At 39.6% G+C, this 20,634-nt stretch overlaps 1 protein-coding gene across 3 annotated transcripts in view; it reads left to right on the top strand.

Annotated features, from left to right (window-relative positions):
- emid1 (EMI domain containing 1) overlaps positions 1 to 20,634 on the top strand; it is a 204,634-nt gene that overhangs the window by 157,196 nt on the left and 26,804 nt on the right. For all 3 annotated transcript variants that reach the window (XM_061986344.1, XM_061986345.1, XM_061986346.1), the window contains exons 4-9: positions 27 to 116; positions 206 to 267; positions 343 to 472; positions 3,466 to 3,510; positions 3,588 to 3,695; positions 14,359 to 14,454. In XM_061986344.1, the coding sequence (XP_061842328.1) occupies positions 27 to 116; positions 206 to 267; positions 343 to 472; positions 3,466 to 3,510; positions 3,588 to 3,695; positions 14,359 to 14,454 (531 nt within the window). The remainder of the gene's footprint in view (positions 1 to 26; positions 117 to 205; positions 268 to 342; positions 473 to 3,465; positions 3,511 to 3,587; positions 3,696 to 14,358; positions 14,455 to 20,634) is intronic.

The following is a 20,634-nucleotide window of genomic DNA, read 5'->3' as shown; positions in this document are numbered from 1 at the left end:
GCCTTCTCTCTGATTGTCTTCCACAGATGCGAGGAAGCAGCAGGTGGCTCAGGAGGCAATAAGAAAACCGTCCACACTGCGTCGCCCGCCTGCACGCACAGGAGAGCCCCTTTCAAGTAAGAACTACTACGTGCTACTCCATTTACAGTAGACTTTACAGTATGCTGAGTCCTGTGGATGTGAACGACAAACTTCTGCTTTCCAGACTGTCTTAACTGCAGTCGAATCACAGCGATGAACGACAGGCTGAGTTCACTGGAGGCTAAGGTCTGCACCAACACCAAAAGACTGCAGTGACAATGTATTTAATCTCATGCATTGTTTCATGGCTTCCAACCCCAGGTTCAAGGATTCACTGCCTTGCCGTCCGCAACACAACGCTACCCTCTGTCCAAAGGAGTTGCACAGGAGGCCGCCTTGTTGAAGGGGACCACTCCTGTCAAAGGGACTCCTGGTGAGCAGGGCCCCGCTGGTGAGTGCCAGTCAACCGGATTCGGGAGTGTTATATAAGTACTATTAGCATTAGGTGCAGTCCAGACTTTTAATAATTGTAGAATTTAAGGCTCTTTTTCTACCGTCTACCTGCTCACTTATGCACTTATTATATATCCTATATCCTTTTCTGCACATGCACTCATTTCCTCCAGTCTGAGAGTCATTTGAGGTACACACTCACAGAGCTTTGTGGCTGTACGCAAAGCCAAGACTTCACCTCTTTCCTGGAATTGTGCCCCGCACTAGTTGCTGAAAAAAAAAAAAAGTTTAAAGGGGAACATTATCACAATTTCAGAAGGGTTAAAACCATTAAAAATCAGTTCGCAGTGGCTTATTTTATTTTTCGAAGTTTTTTTCAAAATTTTACCCATCACGCAATATCCCTAAAAAAAGCTTAAAAGTGCCTGATTTTAACCATCGTTATATACACCCGTCCATTTTCCTGTGACGTCACATAGTGAAGCCAACTCAAACAAACATGGCGCATAGAACAGCAGGCTATAGCGACATTAGCTCGGATTTAGACTCGGATTTCAGCGGCTTAAGCGATTCAACAGATTACGCATGTATTGAAACGGATGGTTGTAGTGTGGAGGCAGGTAGCGAAAACGAAATTGAAGAAGAAACTGAAGCTATTGAGCCATATCGGTTTGAACCGTATGCAAGCGAAAACGACACGACAGCCAGCGACACGGGAGAAAGCGAGGACGAATTCGGCGATCGCCTTCTAACCAACGATTGCTATGTGTTTGTTTGGCATTAAAGGAAACTAACAACTATGAACTAGGTTTACAGCATATGAAATACATTTGGCAACAACATGCACTTTAATTTAATTTTCATCAATTAATATATTCTGTACACATACCCTCATCCGCGCTCTTTTCCTGAAAGCTGATCTGTCCAGTTTTAGAGTTGATGTCAGCAGGCCAGGGAAGCTAGGGTCGATATTCTTCTCTTGATCATCTTCGGTGGCATAAGGGACGGTGTGAGCCAAGACATCCAGGGGGTTTAGCTCGCTCGTCTGCGGGAAAAAACTGCCGCCATTGCTTGCCGTGCTACCGAGGTCCTTTGTCCCTGAATTGCTCACACACTCCGGCAGATTCAATGGCGGTCTGGAGGCAGATTTCTTTGACTTTATCGTTGGAAATGCATCTGCTTTGAGTGTCGCAGGATATCCACACATTCTTGCCATCTCTGTCGTAGCATAGCTTTCGTCGGTAAAATGTGCGGAACAAACGTCCAATTTCTTGCCACTTTCGCATCTTTGGGCCACTGGTGCAACTTGAATCCGTCCCTGTTCGTGTTTTGTTACACCCTCCGACAACACGCCGACGAGGCATGATGTCTCCAAGGTACGGAAAACAGTCGAAAAAACGGAAAATAACAGAGCTGATTTGACTCGGTGTTTGAGAAAATGGCGTATTGCTTCCCGATGTGACGTCACGTCGTGACGTCATCGCTCCGAGAGCGAATAATAGAAAGGCGTTTAATTCGCCAAAATTCACCCATTTAGAGTTCGGAAATCGGTTAAAAAAATATATGGTCTTTTTTCTGCAACATCAAGGTATATATTGACGCTTACATAGGTCTGGTGATAATGTTCCCCTTTAAGACACTCCTGCCTTAATGCTGCGTTCAAAGGAAAATCATTATTATCGTTATTTGGATTTAAGTTACGTGATATAGACGATGTACAATATCAATAAATGTAGCTGACGATAGAGCGTTTAATATTCTCGTTATATCGTGATGATAAATGATGACGACATTCTGTGGCTGTGTCCTGCAAATCTGACGGTGACAAGCGAACAAAGGTTTTCTCAACACAATTTAGCGTCCTTGCTCGGAACTGGTTTAAATATTGTGTTGATAGTGTTAAACTTTCAACAGAACCTTAAATAAGTTGAAAAATATATAGTTAACATGTGTGATCGGTATTGGTATTGGTATATATCACTCATGGATGATCGGTTTTGGAATCGGCGGCATAAAACCTTCATCGCTAAGAAATAGTTTGTTTGCGTTAGCGCTTATAATAACAACATTGCTAACATTTGGTCAATATTCAAGTGACGATATGTATAAAGAGTATTGTTGAAGGGTTTTGGATGATTATTTAGAGGGATTTGTGGGCAAAATAGAGAGCCCCTATTGGCTACATTGTTAGCTGACTTTTTATGTATTTATTTATTTGCGACTTTGAATGCATAAAAAAAGAAAAACATGTGTTCATGTCTTAAATAAGGATTGTGAATGATAGACAGCACATCTCGCTCTAATGTTTGCGTATTTCCAGTATGACTGATCTGATACTATGGTCAGAGTGCAGAGGCGTTCCCATTGTGACGTAAATCTCCGGAAATAGCCAAAGGTATTCGGAACGGAATATTTAAAATGGCTGACTGAATTTGTCATTTTGTGATGTTAAACTGTGTTTGCGGATTGTAAATACGATTGTATATGGTTTATTGGATACAATGAAACACAGTTAAGCATTTTAAGTCAACTCGTTTTTCCACTATACTGGTACTTTAAGTTCTTTCTTGAACTCGATGGCGTTTCTCACTTTCTTTGTCAAAGCGCTGGTACTCGCAATTTTCTTTGGCCCCCTTGCTGGTGGATTATTTTGCAGTCGCACAGACACTGAGTCACTTCTTTGATTTCTTGTTTGGGTACACAATTCAAGCAAACAGACTAGTTTGTAGCGTGCAGTGTCGGGCCGTACGATAACCGAGACGCTATACAAACACCAGGGCAACATTTTGGCAGAAATCTTTGTTGGAAATTGAATCATACAAAAGTGGGGCGTACAAACCAAGCTTTTTGCTTGACAATACATGACCACCTATGAAAGTTCAATTTCTATAGACCACGGAAGCATGGTCCTCCACACAACTTTTACGTCCTTTTATTGCAGGTAATTACCACTAATCGAATTTAAGTTGTGTGTGCATGCTGCCATTGCAGGTCCTCAGGGTGAAAAGGGGAGAGATGGTATTCCAGGCAGAGATGGTAAAATAGTCTCACAGCTGCTGCTAAGTCAGATTGTGTAGTTCAGAAGTTTAGTGATGACTTTCTCCTCCTATCAGGTAAACCAGGGTCCCGAGGGTTGCCAGGTCCCAGTGGGCCTCGGGGTGAGGCAGGGGTTAGGGGCCCAAGTGGAGCTCCTGGATCGAAGGGAACCTCAGGACCTGCAGGTAAGACAGGAGCTTACAAAACATACACAGCGGTATCATTATAGTCGGTGTCTGTTCAGAGAGTGGAGTGCATTTCTTGCATCTCCACTTGTTGATGAACTCCTTGTTACCCAAACACTTGAGGAAACAACACAACTAAGCCACCATATCCGGCTTTGGAGTGTTTGTCTTCCACTTAAACCACTTGGTCAACCTAAAAAGACGCTCCAGCTGTAACCAGCAGAACATTCCAAGAACTCTGTTTTCCAACTTGCTGATATAGTTGGTTTTATTTGAATGTTTTCAGTATATTGCTTTTTTTTTTCCCCAGTCAACAGCAGAAGTCTTTAGAGTATACTTCTGAAGTCAACTTTATAGCTTGCAGCACGTTTCTGCTGCTGCTCGTGGTCACCAATCACAGCATAAACAGGAATAAACCTGCTCTATGTATTCAGAGCGCGAATAAATCAACTGTAGGAAAAAGCCAATCCACATGCAGCTGTGACTTGAATGATAATAAAGCAAGCAGAGGCGTGTGTCATAACATCTGCACGGGACACACGCTGTTATTTCTCTGCTCTGCATCATAAAGGCCTCTAAAATGCCACATGACCCGTGTCCTGAACCTGCTGCTAAGTAACAACCAGACATTGAACCAAAAAAAAGCTTACTCTCTGAAGAGCGCCGTGTAAATTAAACATTACATGAATATTAGACAACCTGTGAATGCTGGAAAGGCAAAACCGAACTGAAATGCTAACAGTTAGCACGCTAGCATAGCATGCGAACCAAAAATATGACTCAACAGTTTGCATGCATCAAGTACCAAAATATTAATCTGAGGTGTACACCTTCAAAATGAACTAAAAGCTATCATGTTATCATTAGCATGCTAACAGTACGCTTTCGTCAAGAGCCAAAATATATGACTGTGAGGTGTATATCTGCAAAATTAGCCAAAAAAGCAAGTATGTCAATGTTAGCATGCTAACAGTTGGCATACATCAAGTGCCAAAATATCTGACTCTGAGGTGTATACCTGCAAAATTTACTCAAAAACTAGCACGCTAACATCAGCATGTTAACAGTTAGCACGCTAGCATAGCATGTGAACAAAAAATATGACTCAACAGTTCGCATGCATCAAGTACCAAAATATTAATCTGAGGTGTACACCTTCAAAATTAACTACAAGCTATCATGCTATCATTAGCATGCTAACAGTACGCTTTCATCAAGAGCCAAAATATATGACTGTGAGGTGTATATCTGCAAAATTTACTCAAAAACTAGCACGCTAACATCAACATGTTAACAGTTAAAATGCGTCAAGTATTGAACTATATGACTCTGAGGTGTATACCTTCAAAAGTATCTGAAAAAGTGAACATGTTAACATTAGCATTCTAACATGCGGCACAAACCAAAATATATGACTGTGAGTTGTATGTACTGTATATCTGCAAACTAAAAAGCTAGCATGCTAATATTAGCATGCTAACAGTTAGCTCTGAGGTTTATATCTGCAAAAATAGCTGAAAAAAATACCCAGCATTCCCATTCCGTTTGGATGGGAAAAATGTCCTAGAAAATGAGGAATTCCTGAAAATGCAGGAATGTTTCATGTAATGAACATTTTGAAAGTGGAATTGTTTAAATCGGATTAAAAAAAAGTGGGGGAAGGAGACTGACTAAAAATAGGGCAGAATAATAATTTGAATACTACCGTATTTTTCGGACTATAAGGTACACCTAAAATCTTTTCATTTTCTCAAAAATCAACAGTGCGCCTTATACCCCGGTGCGCCTGATGTACGGATTACTTCCGATTGTGCTTACAGACCTCAAAGCAATTTTATATGGCACATGGTGTACAGATACGTGTGACCGGTAAATGGCCATCACAGATAAGAGATACATGTGGACCGCACGCTACAAAGCCCAAAACTTTGACGTTTCATTGTCAATGTAGAACATTCCACACGGCGCTCAAAAATTGGTCAAAATGTTTTAGTACGACTTTGGTAAGCTACAAAGCCGATGGATTGTCAGCGCATTACAGCTACTGTAGTCATATATACTGGCTTCAACGTACATTATTATTATGGTGTCTATATAAAGACTAGAGATGTCCGATAATGGCTTTTTTTGCCGATATCTGATATTCCGATATTGTCCAACTCTTAATTATCGATTACGATATCAACCGATACCGATATATACAGTCGTGAAATTAACACATTATTATGCTTAATTTTGTTATGATGCCCCGCTGGATGCATTAAACAATGTAACAAGGGTTTCCTAAATAAATCAACTCAAGTTATGGAAAAAAATGCCAACATGGCACTGCCATATTTATTATTGAAGTCACAAAGTGCATTATTTTTTTTAACATGCCTCAAAACAGCAGCTTGGAATTTTGGACACGCTCTCCCTGAGAGAGCATGAGGAGGTTGAGGTGGGTGGGTTTGGGGGGGCGGCGGGGTTGAGGTGGGGGGTAGGGAGTAGCGGGGGGTGTATATTGTAGCGTCCCGGAAGAGTTAGTGCTGCAAGGGGTTCTGGGTATTTGTTCTGTTGTGTTTATGTTGTGTTACGGTGCGAATGTTCTCCCGAAATGTGTTTGTCATTCTTGTTTGGTGTGGGTTCACAGTGTGGCGCATATTTGTAACTTAAAGTTGTTTATACGGCCACCCTCAGTGTGACCTGTATGGCTGTTGACCAAGTATGATTTGCATTCACTTGTGTGTGTGAAAAGCCGTAGATATGTGACTCGGCCGGCACGCAAAGGCAGTGCCTTTAAATTTTATTGGCGCTCTGTTCTTCTCCCTACGTCCATGTACACAGCGGCGTTTTAAAGTCATACATTTTACTTTTTGAAACCGATACCGATAATTTTGAAGCCGATACCGATAATTTCCGATATTACATTTTAAAGCATTTATCGGCCGATAATATTGGCAGTCCGATATTATTGGACATCCCTAATTAAGACCCCAAATTGACACCTATTAGGAGACTTATTATTTGGCGTTTTGTTTCGCAATATTATGCCAAACCAACTTCTCTTACCTATTGGTTCCTGCTGTTGTGTATTTGGGATCTGCATAAGACCCAAAAATTTGCGCACATCCGCCATTGCAGTCCATGCCGACACCATAGTCAATAAGCTCCTTCTTTTTTTCTCTATTCTCTTGTCGTGGGTCATTCATCCTCCGCTGTTGCCATTTCTAATATAAAGCCACGTACAGTTTCAACTTATATCTGTCAGTGGACTCGCTATGGAAGTACTAAAAACTACCCGTACAACGAAGTTGACGGGGAGAAGACGCTGTCAAAGTGGAGCCATGTAAAAAAAACAAATTTCCACTGAAAGCGTAACGACCGCGGACCAGCTGCCGTCTGGCAATCCCCACTGCCGTTCTTTTGCGGCTCCGTCATGCAGCGAAATAGCATGGACTTTTACGAGATCTCGCGAATCCTCGCATTGTCACGTGATCAGGAAGGTAGTAATAAAACAAAGCAAATAAACTTGGTCCTGCCAATTAATTTTTTGCAGCAAGCATCAATACAACAATAACATCATCCCTGGCGAGCGTGTCACCATACTTGCCAACCCTCCCGATTTTCCCGGGAGACTCCCGAATTTCAGTGCCCCTCCCGAAAATCTCCCGGGGCAACCATTCTCCCGAATTTCTCCTGATTTCCACCTGGACAACAATATTGGGGGCGTGCCTTAAAGGCACTGCCTTTAGTGTCGTCTACAACCTGTCGTCACGTCCGCTTTTCCTCCATACAAACAGCGTGCCGGCCCAGTCACATATTATATGCGGCTTTTACACACACATAAGTGAATACAAGGCATACTTGATCAATAGCCATACAGGTCACACTGAGGGTGGCCGTACAAACAACTTTAACACTGTTACAAATATGCGCCACACTGTGAACCCACACCAAACAAGAATGACAAACACATTTCGGGAGAACATCCGCACCGTAACACAACATAAACTCAACAGAACAAATAACCAGAACCCCTTGCAGCACTAACTCTTCCGGGACGCTACAATATACACCCCCGCTACCACCAAACCCCCCCCCAACCCCGCCCACTTCAACCCCGCCCCGCCCCCACCCCCACCCCCCATCTCCCGAATTCGGAGGTCTCAAGGTTGGCAAGTATGCGTGTCACACATATTTGACACAGGACCTTATATCCCCATTTAGCTGCCCAGGATATGCCTGTAAATTATTCTTTAATTTTGGACATCTAGAATCAGCATGTTCTCATCCTTTTGTGTCAACAAGATGAAATTAAGTCTGAAAACCTTTGACAAGTTGACTTAATGTCCATCACCACCCGTTAAGACCTTTCAAAGTATAAAATAAAATCCGCCTTGAAAGACGCAGTATTTTATTTTGAAAGTAGACCGGATACTTTATTATGTGTTTGTGCATGATTTTTGCCAAATTGCACAAATTCTTTGCGGTGTCCGGCAGAAATAGAAGCTCTGCGAATATTTAGCTTGAATAAACACGGAAAAGAGTCCACAGCCGTTTCGCATTCAGTGGAAATTCGGGGTAAGATTGCCCATAGAACGGCCCATCCTGAAGAGACAGTCCGAAAGCGCCTTGAAGATGGTCTGTAAAACATAATGTTTGCAACATTTTGATCAAAGAATCACCATTATTTGTTATGTAGACCACAAGGAAGTGTTTTAAATGTAGGGGGAAAAAAATCATAATATGACCCTTTTAACACGCCTTATAATCCGGTGCGCCTTTTGTTTGACTATAGACCTGAATAGACCCACTCTTCGGCAGTGCGCCTTATAATCCGGTGCGCCATATGGTCGGAAAAATATGGTATGTATGTACCGGTAAATGCTGTAAATTAGCTACACATATACACATCTCACATCCTTATGATTTCCATGTGGCTGTAGTGTTATTGTTTTTCCTTTTCTCCTTTACTTCATAGCCACCCAAAAGCAGTGCTGCATATTGTATCCATGGCTACACTGTGCCCAATGTGCTGATTTAAATCCTGTTTAAAGAGAAAGGGAAACATACGACTGGAGTGAGTCCAACATAATGCAAAGACAAGTATCTCCTAATACAGGGTTCATGGGAAATATGAGCTTGTGTGTCATAACAAATCATGGGAATAAATACAAATATGATTGCACATATTTTCTGATGTTATTTTCTTCAATATGACACACAGACTGGTCATTTGAGCCCTGGTTACACATTGAGGCCCCCCTCCCCTTGCACCCGAAAGCAGCCAAAACACAGCTGCTTATGCTGCAACTTTAAGTGAAAGTGACCTAGATGGGTGTCAAATCAGGGTTACAATAACACTACCTTGCAAAGTAATATTTCTCAGACGGCGCCTGTCACTTGCAGTACGCTGCGGTGCCACAAGCAGAGAGAAAGGTGCCGAGTCGTGGGCGTGACAGAGCAAGAAGTGGCGTTTTTCACCGGGTCACATTACTTCTTAAAGTCCAAACAATGAGGTCAGATGTTGTTATGGTACAGCCTTGTGGGGTACACTTCCTCCATGCCTGGCCCATATGGAGTCCTTATAATCATGCGGCATGCAAGCATGTTCAAGTTTAATATGATCCAGTGCCTGTAACACGATTAATTTTGCTTATTTGAGTTTCAGTGAGGGCCTTCCTCGTGTTAATTACAGATAAACAAAGTCAGTCAGGTTTGACTCTATGATTTACAGTCTTTCTAACAGGATTTACCCAATACACACACACACACATACATACTCACCACTGCAAGACATTGGCACGATCATGCAACATCCAGAACTTTGTCACTGGCCCTCCTGGCTCCATAAGGGGTGTTTTTTAGGGATGTCCGATAATGGCTTTTTGCCGATATCCGATTTTCTGATATTGTCCAACTCTTTAATTACCGATACCGATATCAACAGATATATGCAGTCGTGGAATTAACACATTATTATGCCTAATTTGGACAACCAGGTATGGTGAAGATAAGGTACTGTTTAAAAAAAGAAATAAAATAAGATAAATAAATTAAAAACATTTTCTTGAATAAATAAGAAAGTAAAACAATATAAAAACAGTTACATAAAAACTAGTAATTAATGAAAATTAGTAAAATTAACTGTTACAGGTTAGTACTATTAGTGGACCAGCAGCACGCACAATCATGTGTGCTTACGGACTGTATCCCTTGCAGACTGTTTTGATATATATTGATATATAATGTAGGAACCAGAATATTAATAACAGAAAGAAACAACCCTTTTGTGTGAATGAGTGTGAATGAGTATAAATGGGGGATGGAGGTTTTTTGGGTTGGTGCACTAATTGTAAGTGTATCTTGTGTTTTTTATGTTGATTTAATAAAAAAAAAAAAACGATACCGATAATAAAAAAAAACGATACCGATAATTTCCAATATTACATTTTAACGCATTTATGTCCGATATTATCGGACATCTCTAGTGTTTTTATATGAAAGATTGATGAGGGACAAACCATTTTTATGCGGATAAACACGAGAAAAACTGTTGTCCAGTAATGGTCAAAAGTTCTGGCAGTAACTTTGTTTCATTAACTGCATGATCAGTCTGCAGCTGCAGCGTTTATGAACCTGACAAAAGCATTTGACACAATTAACCATAATATTTTAATGAACAAATTACCGTATTTTCTGGGCTATTAAGCCACACCCACCAAATTTTAGAATAAATAAATATTTTTACATATATTAGCTACACTGTACTGTAAGCCGCAGTATGAAAGGTTTTGTAAATGTTTATTTACATACCTCAATTGTTTACAAACGCTGCCTGTAACACGGCAGTAAAACAGCTGATCAAACAAAACAGAAGTCATTATCATGGGCCAACTGGCTGCGGAAGCTAGCTCTCCAATCAGCTAAACAGACTCAATAACTCTACTGTGACGTTTTGGTGAATTCAGGAAACTGAAACAATCCAAGAAGAATGCCATGTAAGTTTATATTATTAACACAGACAGTTGTAAACGTGTTAGCATATTCACTAATGCTAACGACGCTAGCTTGATTACATTAAGATAACACGTACAAATATGCATGAAAGCACTCCTACAGACATCACACATGGGACGGTTTAGTAAGTATGAATTGATTTAGTTATATTGTAAAACTTACACACGTTGCATGGAGCGGTGAATGAAGAATCCTTTCAAGCAGAAACACCATGAATGGTTTTAATTGTAGTTCAAGGCTTGAAACAGGAAGTACATTTTCTACCCGCTCCACCTGCAGTGACCAAACTTGTCTAGAAGATGGCGCCACAGCACAAACAATAACACACCTCTTCAGTGTCTCTGTCGGTGTAATATGAAAAATATGTGTTAAATACAAAACATTATGGTCGTTAGCTAAGAAAAAGTCATAAATTAGCCGCACCAATTTATGAGCCGCAAGGTTCAAAGTGGAGGGGGAAAGGTAGTGGCTTATAGGCCGGAAAATACGGTAACCATAACATCTTAATGAACAAATTAGAACTGTATGGCGTATGAGGGCTAGTCTGGATCTCAGTAGCATATTTTTGTGTCTTTCTCGCCCTCTTCGGGAAAAGTTGAATGTCACGGATGACCAACTTCTCGGTTTATGTGCACACATGTTCCTATCCAGGTGAGGGGCATGATTGATAACCTCGAATGAACTATTACCAACTAACAGGGGATCATGAGCAGCAGCGCCGTATGTCAATACTGCTAGTTAGCACTCTTAGATTTTGGCGCGGCTACAAAGAGTTTGTTTGCGTAAACATTTATAACAACAATATTGCCAATACTTTGTAAATATTTAGGTCACAAGATGTAAATAAAGTATTGTTGGTGCTTTTTGGATGCAATTATTATGAATTAGAATGCAAAAACAATAAAAAATACTTAAGTGTTCTTGTCTCTCATAAAGATGGTGAATGACAGGCAAAATTCCAAAAGAAGTTCCGTTTCCCCTTAACCAACAGAAAGCAATATGTGAAGCTAGGCAAACACATTTACAGCTCTCTCGCACTAACCCCTCTTCCACCGTGAAGCCCGTTTTATATTCTAGTTTCTTCAAAATAGCCACCCTTTGCTCAGATTACTGTTTTGCACACTCTTGGCATTCTCTCAATGAGCTTCAAGAGGTAGTCACCTGAAATGGATTTCACTTCACAGGTGTCATAGTTTTGATGCCTTCAGTGACAATCTACAAGGTAAATAGTCTTGAAAAAAACAAAAAACAAAACGCATTGAAATGAGAAGGTGTGTCCAAATTTTTGGCCTGTACTGTACATATGTCCCATTTTCAGCCAAGACAGGTCATTGACTGAACACAGAAAAACACAGGCTTATCAATAAACAGCCAAACACCATCTCTCTCTCTCTCTCTCTCTCTCTCTCTCTCTATATATATATATATATATATACTGTATATATATATATATACATATATATATACACAGTATATATATATATATATATATACAGTATATATATATATATACTGTATATATATATATACATATATATATACACAGTATATATATATATATATACAGTATATATATATATATATATATATATATACTGTATGTATATGTATGTATATATGTATGTATATACAGTATATATATATATATATATATATATATATATATATATATATGTATATATATATATATATATATATATATATATATATATATATATATATATATATATATATATATATATGTATATATATATCTTGCAGCGTACCCCAGGGATCAGTAGTGGGACCAAAATTGTTCAATCTCTTAAAAAAATAATTTGAAAAGTTATAAAGGACTTAAAGCTAGTACCACTTGCAGAAAATACTACCACATTTTGTTCAGGAGAAAACATGCAGAAGCTAATACAGATAACAGAAAAAATTAATAAATTAAACAGATGGTTTGACAAAAACTACACTTCACACAATTAACCATAATAACTTAATGAACAAATTCAAACTGTATGGCATCAGAGGGTTGGACTTGAACTGAGTAAGTAGCTACTTAACCATCAGGAAGTAATTGGTGGAGCTAGGCAAACATATGTTTAGAGCTCTACATATATCCTGCGGTGTAATCCAGGAATCAATACTGAGACCAAAATGGTTCAATCTTTATATAAATGACATTTGTGAAGTCACAAAATCTTAAAGTCAGTATTATTTATAGACGATCATTCATAATGTTGGTTATAAAGAACATTCCAACCCTTTATTATTTGAATCAAAAATATAAAATGTTAATGATTTGGTGCATTTGCTAACAGCTAACAATATGCACTAAGCAAACAGCCAAAAAATAAATACATAAATAAACGCTTGTCCATCAGTCGGCCCATTAGTGATCGGCCCACCGGGGAAAACTCACGGTATTCCCTATTTTCCAGTCAGCCCGTGTATGTGAGGCACAAACATGAAAACGAAAAGTTAGGGAAACCAAACTTGGCAACATAAATCAACAAAATGACTTTGATTCAATTTCCTGATCACATGTTTGTATTGCTGCTTGTCGCAGAACTTGTCGGGCACAAACTTGAATTGTACATGTCATGATTGTTATACTGTATTACAGGGAGAACTGGCAGAAACACACAATTTGAATTCAAGTTTGTTCATATTGTATACAATAATTTAATTATTCAATATAAAAAATGTATGTGAAAAAAATATACATTATATATTTTTTGCGGTATACCATCTGGTTAATCTGGTAGTGCACTGCCCTACTTGCCTCAAATTCTAAATGACCACCTCTTCAGTGTGCTGTTGCATGTCAAAATTAATATTTAATATGGAATAATCCAACATAATGAATCTAATGTAAAAATAATCCAATTAAGCCATCTGCAAATTACTTAAAAATCCCCAAAAGACATGACGTAACAGTTGACTGACAAAATATTGTATACACTTAGCAGGGAGGAGTTTTCTTTTTACCAAAGCACTTCCATCTTAAAATATCAGATTAATAACAAAAAAGAGTAACGTCTTGTGTCAGGCTTGTGTTGGTCTTGGCACCACAATGCAGAGATGGCAGACGAAGTGCAGGTAAAAAATTGTTTTATGACAATAAAACAGGGAAGTATACAGGAAGCATAGGGAAAGCTATGCAGCAAGGAGGTACAAAGCACCAAGCAAACGATCCAGCCCTGTCTACAAAAAAGCATCCTTATTGGCAACCAGGAACAGGCGTATCCTAACTGCCAATCAGGGACAGGTGAGGGAGGCAGCACTCAGACAAGAAATATAATGGGAAAACGGAGGCAAACAGGAAACTGTAACAAAATAAGAGCGATGGACAGGAAATAAAACATATACTGTACTAGAAACTAATAATAATTGTCATGAGAGATCATTTTAATCAGGTCTATATAATTATGGATAAATGTTTGTTTAAAAAAAGAGGCATGTTTTGTTAAATTGATAAAACATGGTTTTAAATGTATTTAATAAACATGTTTAGTGCATATATTATTTCTTACGTGTATTTGTTCATGCAAAATAAAACACGATTTATGTTATAGATTAAAAATAAATAACCTGGTTTGTAAAACCAATCAGATTTTTTTATTATTACATGACAGCACCATTTAAAAAAATGTTTCTCTCCTTTGTCTTGTAGGCCCCCGCGGTCCTCCAGGACTACCAGGAGAGAGAGGTCTACCAGGTCCCCCAGGCCCACCTGCTGCTGCTAGTGCCCGCATCCCAGAACCAGACAGTAAGACCCTAACAGACCCTATCACATTCACGATGGGAACAAAATTTTCCTACAAATGTATCAACAAAATAATTTCAGTGGAATGTCAAACACAATCTGCTGGTTGCGTTCCAAGTTGTTGTAGAAAAAATATGAAAAGTTAATTAAATAATTCTAAGCTCAAACTGCAACTGTCCTAAAAATGTAAAACATACTTAACTGTCCTGCAAGTGTTGAAGTAAGTCACCAGCAACTATTATGTTTCAGATGTTGCAATCAGGGGTATTTAAAGTGCGGCTTAGCGACCATTTGAAGCCTGCAGCTCCTTTTCTACTGGCCCGTGACATATTGTAAACAATTACATGTATTCATTCATGTTGAGGTGTGGACTGCACTAATTTGTTTTGTCAAATATAACACTAAGCTAACATTAGGATCATTTCTTCAAATGTGCACATTACGTCGATCAAGAGCTACCGGTTGATCGTGGAGGGTGTGTCAGTCGATTGCTGGCCAGGCATTAAAAAAATAGACCTAAAAATTATCGATCATCAATTTTCACAAAGACGTCACTTTCGTCGCTTGATTGACATTCACGGCACCTGAGGACCTTGTGAGATGACACTGGCTGCTGCGAGCTCATTATTGAGAAAAATTGACCGACAGGAAGGCGAGCAACACTTTTTATTTTAACAGACTCTCGCTCCGTATCTGCCGTCAAAACTCTAAAGACCGACTGCACAGTTGCTATCTTCACAATAAAAGCCTGCGCTAAGAAAATAAGAGTCTCAGAAAGCTGGCATGCACAAGCTAGCAAGCTACGGAGTTTGCCACCAATGTATTTCTTGTAAAGTGTATAAAAACAAGTATGGAAGCTGAACAAATAAGAAGCCAAAAACCAACCACTTTCATGTGGTATTGGACAGAAAGGAGGACTTTTTTTCTCCTGCATTTGAAAATGCGGACGTTATCAGCACTTCTGTCTGATTCCAATCAATGCAAGTCATCAGAATCAGGTAATACACCAACTTATATTCTTGTCGTCATGAAAGAAAGGAATCTTTATGTGCTAAACATGCTTGTATTATCATTAAAAACCTTTAACTTGTTAACTAAAATGTATCTTTCATAAATTAATAAATATAAATTATATATATGAATGAGGTAGATCCCCTCGACTTGGTCAATTGAAAAGTAGCTCGCCTGCAGAAAAAGTGTGGGCACCCCTGGCTTAGCGTATATTGACATTGATTAAATTAATTGATTGAAACTTTTATTAGTAGATTGCACAGTACAGTACATATTCCGAACAATTGACCACTAAATGGTAACACCCAAATAAGTTTTTCAACTTGTTTAAGTCGGGGTCCACTTAAATCGATTCTTGATACAGATATATACTATCATCATAATACAGTCATCACACAAGATAATCAACAGAGTATATACATTTAATTATTTACATTATTTACAATCCTGGGTGTGGGATGTGGAGGGGGGGGGGGTTTGGTTTGGTTGATATCAACACTTCAGTAGATTATGGTTTTAGCGTCTTTAATGTACAAAGTGCTCCAAAGTGACCGCTGTATCTTTCAGTTGTGTTGTATGTTCCTCATGGTGGGAAAAAAATGTGTATTATACATAGGGGCTTGATTTACTGAAGGTTTGCTTGTATTAAAAAATGTGCAAACTTGATAGCACACATACGGCTGATCTACTAAACTTGTACACAGAGGATTACTTCTCTTTAATGAGCAAAATAGAGAGTACAATTCATTTAGAGTGTCTTCATGTATATGCAGAATATATGTTGGATATTAGAAAGCTCACACTACTGGGAGGAGGAGATGCAAATATAACCATTTAGCACTTGCAATGTGATTTATCAAGACTGAAACTGGTCTGCTGCCATTGTTGTGTGTCTATATTTAGCACATCTGGAATGTTCATGCACACTGGCACAGTTAAGCACAATTGGCTGTGTACAAATAAGGCGATCGCACTGCAAAGGTAGACGATTGGCAGAATGTTCCGCCTGTGTGTGTGAACATGTTAGCGATGTCAGAAATGAAAAGATTGGACACATTGCCTATAAAGCAATGACATTTTATAATTTTGTAGCAGCTGGATGTGTAACGCTCGGGTGGCATGACAGCGACAAGCCAAGTAGGCAGCATGCAGGTAAGAAGGTATTTAATAGTGGTGGGACCAGGGTCAAGTAATGAAGGGGGAGTTTCCGCGAAGCGCGTAACGAGGCCTGCTTCATTTAGGGGATGAGCAGGAAATAATGACATGTGAAGCCTCGTTTCCAAGTTGTACCACATGACCGCTTCGGGACGTGGTTCAGCCTTGCTGCTCATTTGTACTACGTGACTGTTTCGGGACGCGGTTCAGATTTGGCGGGAGATTCGACAACTCATAAACCGCCCAAGCTCCATTGAAAATGTGAGTTTTTGAGACTTGTGGTCAGTTCGGAATCTGGATAGAGAATAAAATTTTTTTTTTTAAATGTCGCTAGAATCAAAGAAGGACGATAAACTGAATCCAACCGACAAACTTGATATCCATTTAATAAACTTCATATTACAACTTTATATCAGTGACATATTGAGAACATTGGTAGCATTCACCTTTTTTTCTACAAGACATGAGTTCAATTCTTGGCAACTTCAGTTCTCAAAAGAGTTTATCACTGTAAATATTTGTTAAAGTTAAAGTACCAATGATTGTCACACACACACTAGGTGTGGCGAAATTATTCTCTGCATTTGACCCATCACCCTTGATCACCCCCTGGGAGGTGAGGGGAGCAGTGGGCAGCAGCGGTGGCTGCGCCCGGGAATCATTTTTGGTGATTTAACCCCCAATTCCAACCCTTGATGCTGAGTGCCAAGCAGGGAGGTAATGGGTCCCATTTTTTGTAGTCTTTGGTATGACTCGGTCGGGGTTTGAACTCATAACCTACCGATCTCAGGGCGGACACTCTAACCACTAGGCCAAGTAAAGTAAAGCATTCTGTATTTGTTCTTTTTAACCAGCTACCAGAAATCAATAGCTGGATAATGGAGAGGTTTTGTCAACAAACAAAAAAATAATTGCCTAAAACTAAAACTGAACTAAATCTCCTCTGTTCTGTACATCATTGTCCAAGTTACATCATATCATAATCGTCCTCTTTTTGCCATTTCCTTAAGGTGACAGAAAAACATTATACGACCTGCCTTATCATATGATTCTACCATGTTGGCATAATACAAACACAATATACAGTATGTACATATATTACACATAAAACATATGTTATTATACTTTGTTGATTCACCTAGCAAAACCATTTTGTCAAACATTGACTGTGATTCATTCATAGACGCATAATAGACGCATATCACACATGGTTAGAGTGTCCGCCCTGAGATCGGTAGGTCGTGAGTTCAAACCCCGGCCGAGTCATACCAACGACTATAAAAATGGGACCCATGACCTCCCTGCTTGGCACTCAGCATCAAGGGTTGGAATTGGGGGTTAAATCACCAGAAATGATTCCCAGGCGCGGCCACCGCTGCTGCCCACTGCTCCCCTCACCTCCCAGGGGGTGATCAAGGGTGATGGGTCAAATGCAGAGAATAATTTCGCCACACCTAGTGTGTGTGTGACAATCATTGGTACTTTAACTTTAACTTAATTATGTGGTTAAGACAGTGGTTCTCAAACTTTTTTTGTCATCCCCCACTTTGGATAAGGGGGAGTTTTCAAGCCCCACCTGCCCCCATCGCCCCAACAGAACGCTAATGCCAAGCTTAACATTTTAAAATTTATTGAACATCAAGTAACATCAAGTTGTATACATTCAAACTCAATAACATAAAATAACATCAAGTTCAATAATAAATAAAATAACTGTGCAGCTGTGGTATAACTTGCATCAAGTTCAATAATAAATAAAATAACTTGCATCAAGTTCAATAATAAATAAAACAAGTGTTATAACTTTTATCAAGTTCAATAATAATAGTTAGAAAAGTGTCTAATAATCGTGTTCTTTGAGGAAACTGTCCATTATCTTGAACAGCTCATCAGCAGTGGCTCTATTTTTTATGTATTTGCAAAACAGCAAATCCTCGCACAGTGCCTCGCCATTCACAAAGCGGACGTATGCGATGAGCAGGCAGTCTTTATTGCTGTCAGTAGCTTCGTCCACTTGTAAAGCAAAACGACTTTCTTTTAATTTGTCTCCGAGTTGTTCCTCAAGATCACTTGCAATGTCGCATATACGTCTCGCAACTGTGTCGTTTGACAGTGGGACAGCTTTTAATTTTGCTGCGCTTGTTTCGTCAAGCATGACTGACACCATGTCTATTGCAGCGGGGAGAATGAGCTGCTCAGCAATTGTGTGTGGTTTTTTGCATTGTGCAACTCTGTATGCAACTCTATATGAAGCCATTACTCTATATGAGCGTTATTGTTTACTGATGCAGCTTTTACCATGCGCTTCTCCTGTTGACGGTACTCTGACAGTTTTCTTTGAAAGAAATGAAGTGGCTTATTGACGTGATTGGGGTGTGTGGTTTCGAGGTGTCTCTTTAATTTGTTGGGTCTCATGCTGTCTGCTGCTAGCGGTTTTAGACACAGAACACACAGGGGTCTCTCCTCTGCCCCCACCACCGCTGCCGTGAATCCAAGAGCAAGATACCCTTCATCATATTTTCTTTTCGGTTGGCTTTTTGGTTGATTAGGCCCGTCAGATTTTTGTTTCTCTGCAGGCGCTGGCTCTGGCTCGACGACCTTTGAGGTGCGAGTCACAAATTTATCCATTTTGTGTAATTGTGGTCCACACATTAGCCTGCTACCCATTCGCGCAAAAGTTTGTTCCGCTTAGCCCCGCCCCCATTAGTTACTGTTGCTATGTCTGTCAAACTTTCGCTCCGACCTAGAAATTTAAAGCCTACAGGAAAAATAAGTAATTTACATGTATTTATATAGCGGATTTCACAGACAGAATCACAAAGTGATTTACAGTGTGTATAGAAAATGAAAGCATAGTAAAAAAAAATCTAAGAATATAATTTAAAAAAAAAAAAAATTTAAAGTGAAATGTCCTCCTGTTCCTCGCGCCCCACCTGTCATGTCTCTATTCCCCACCAGTGGGGCGCGCCCCACACTTTGAGAAACGCTGGGTTAAGATGCAGCTGTTTGTAATTATACATTTGACCAGCAGGTGGAGTCTTGTGGCGAAGCATGCCTTGAAGCTTAGAGAAATTCTCGAACCTATTGGCTCAAGTGGTTCAATGCCTCATGGGGCTTCATCTGACCATCACTAGTATTTAATCTTGGACAAAAACACAAGACGAGTGCAGCAGGAAATGCACTGGAGCATAGGGAAGGCTATGCAATGACAAAATAACCAAAACAGACTTCAAAGTAAACTAACAGAATGCTTAAAGAGCTGCTAAACAATGACAAACACGCTTCTTAGAAGAAGCGTGCAAACAAGCACAATATCCCGACAGAGAATGGTGGTCCAGGCTCAACTTAAATAGTCCTAATGATAACACAAAACAGGTGCGTGGAATCAGTGCTCAGGGACAAACATGAAGCAGTCGCGGGGAAACACCAACACAACAGGAAAAGCCACCAAAATAAAAGCACAGGACAGGAACTAAAGCACTAAACACAGGAGAACACTTACTGATGTAACCAGCATTGACAGGATGACTTAAGGGGCTGATTTAAAACTAATTGAATTGATTCTTTTTAGTGTCTGTTTGTTTTTTCATATCAGAGATACATTATATCATAACAAGATATCTCCAATATGAAAAAACATTCCTGCAATGTGCATTTTTCTTGCATCACAACACCGCTGCGCCTACAAAGCGCAGCTTCAGCGTGCTAAATGTAGGTTCTGTTGTCTAGATCACATTTTTATATAGCCTAAAAAAGTTGGTATATATTATATGTGTGTGCTGCATGTCAACAACATGACGAAACTCCACAGTTTGGACAATATGATGCCATAAATGTGGAGGGACATGACAGCCGGTGTACATACAACATCCTCATTTAAATAGGGCTGTCTGCACCACTTTTGTCACTTGTTACAAATTGTACACGCAGTTTTGGTCAATCACCCACAACACGCCCACTACCGGTAATAGTACATGCAATTTTTCAGTTTGCACACCCTATTTAACACCTGTTATT

Source organism: Nerophis lumbriciformis, linkage group LG12 (genome assembly GCF_033978685.3).
Source record: "Nerophis lumbriciformis linkage group LG12, RoL_Nlum_v2.1, whole genome shotgun sequence".
In the NCBI taxonomy this organism is placed as follows: Eukaryota; Metazoa; Chordata; class Actinopteri; order Syngnathiformes; family Syngnathidae; genus Nerophis; species Nerophis lumbriciformis.
This window is presented reverse-complemented; position numbering and strand designations above follow the sequence as displayed.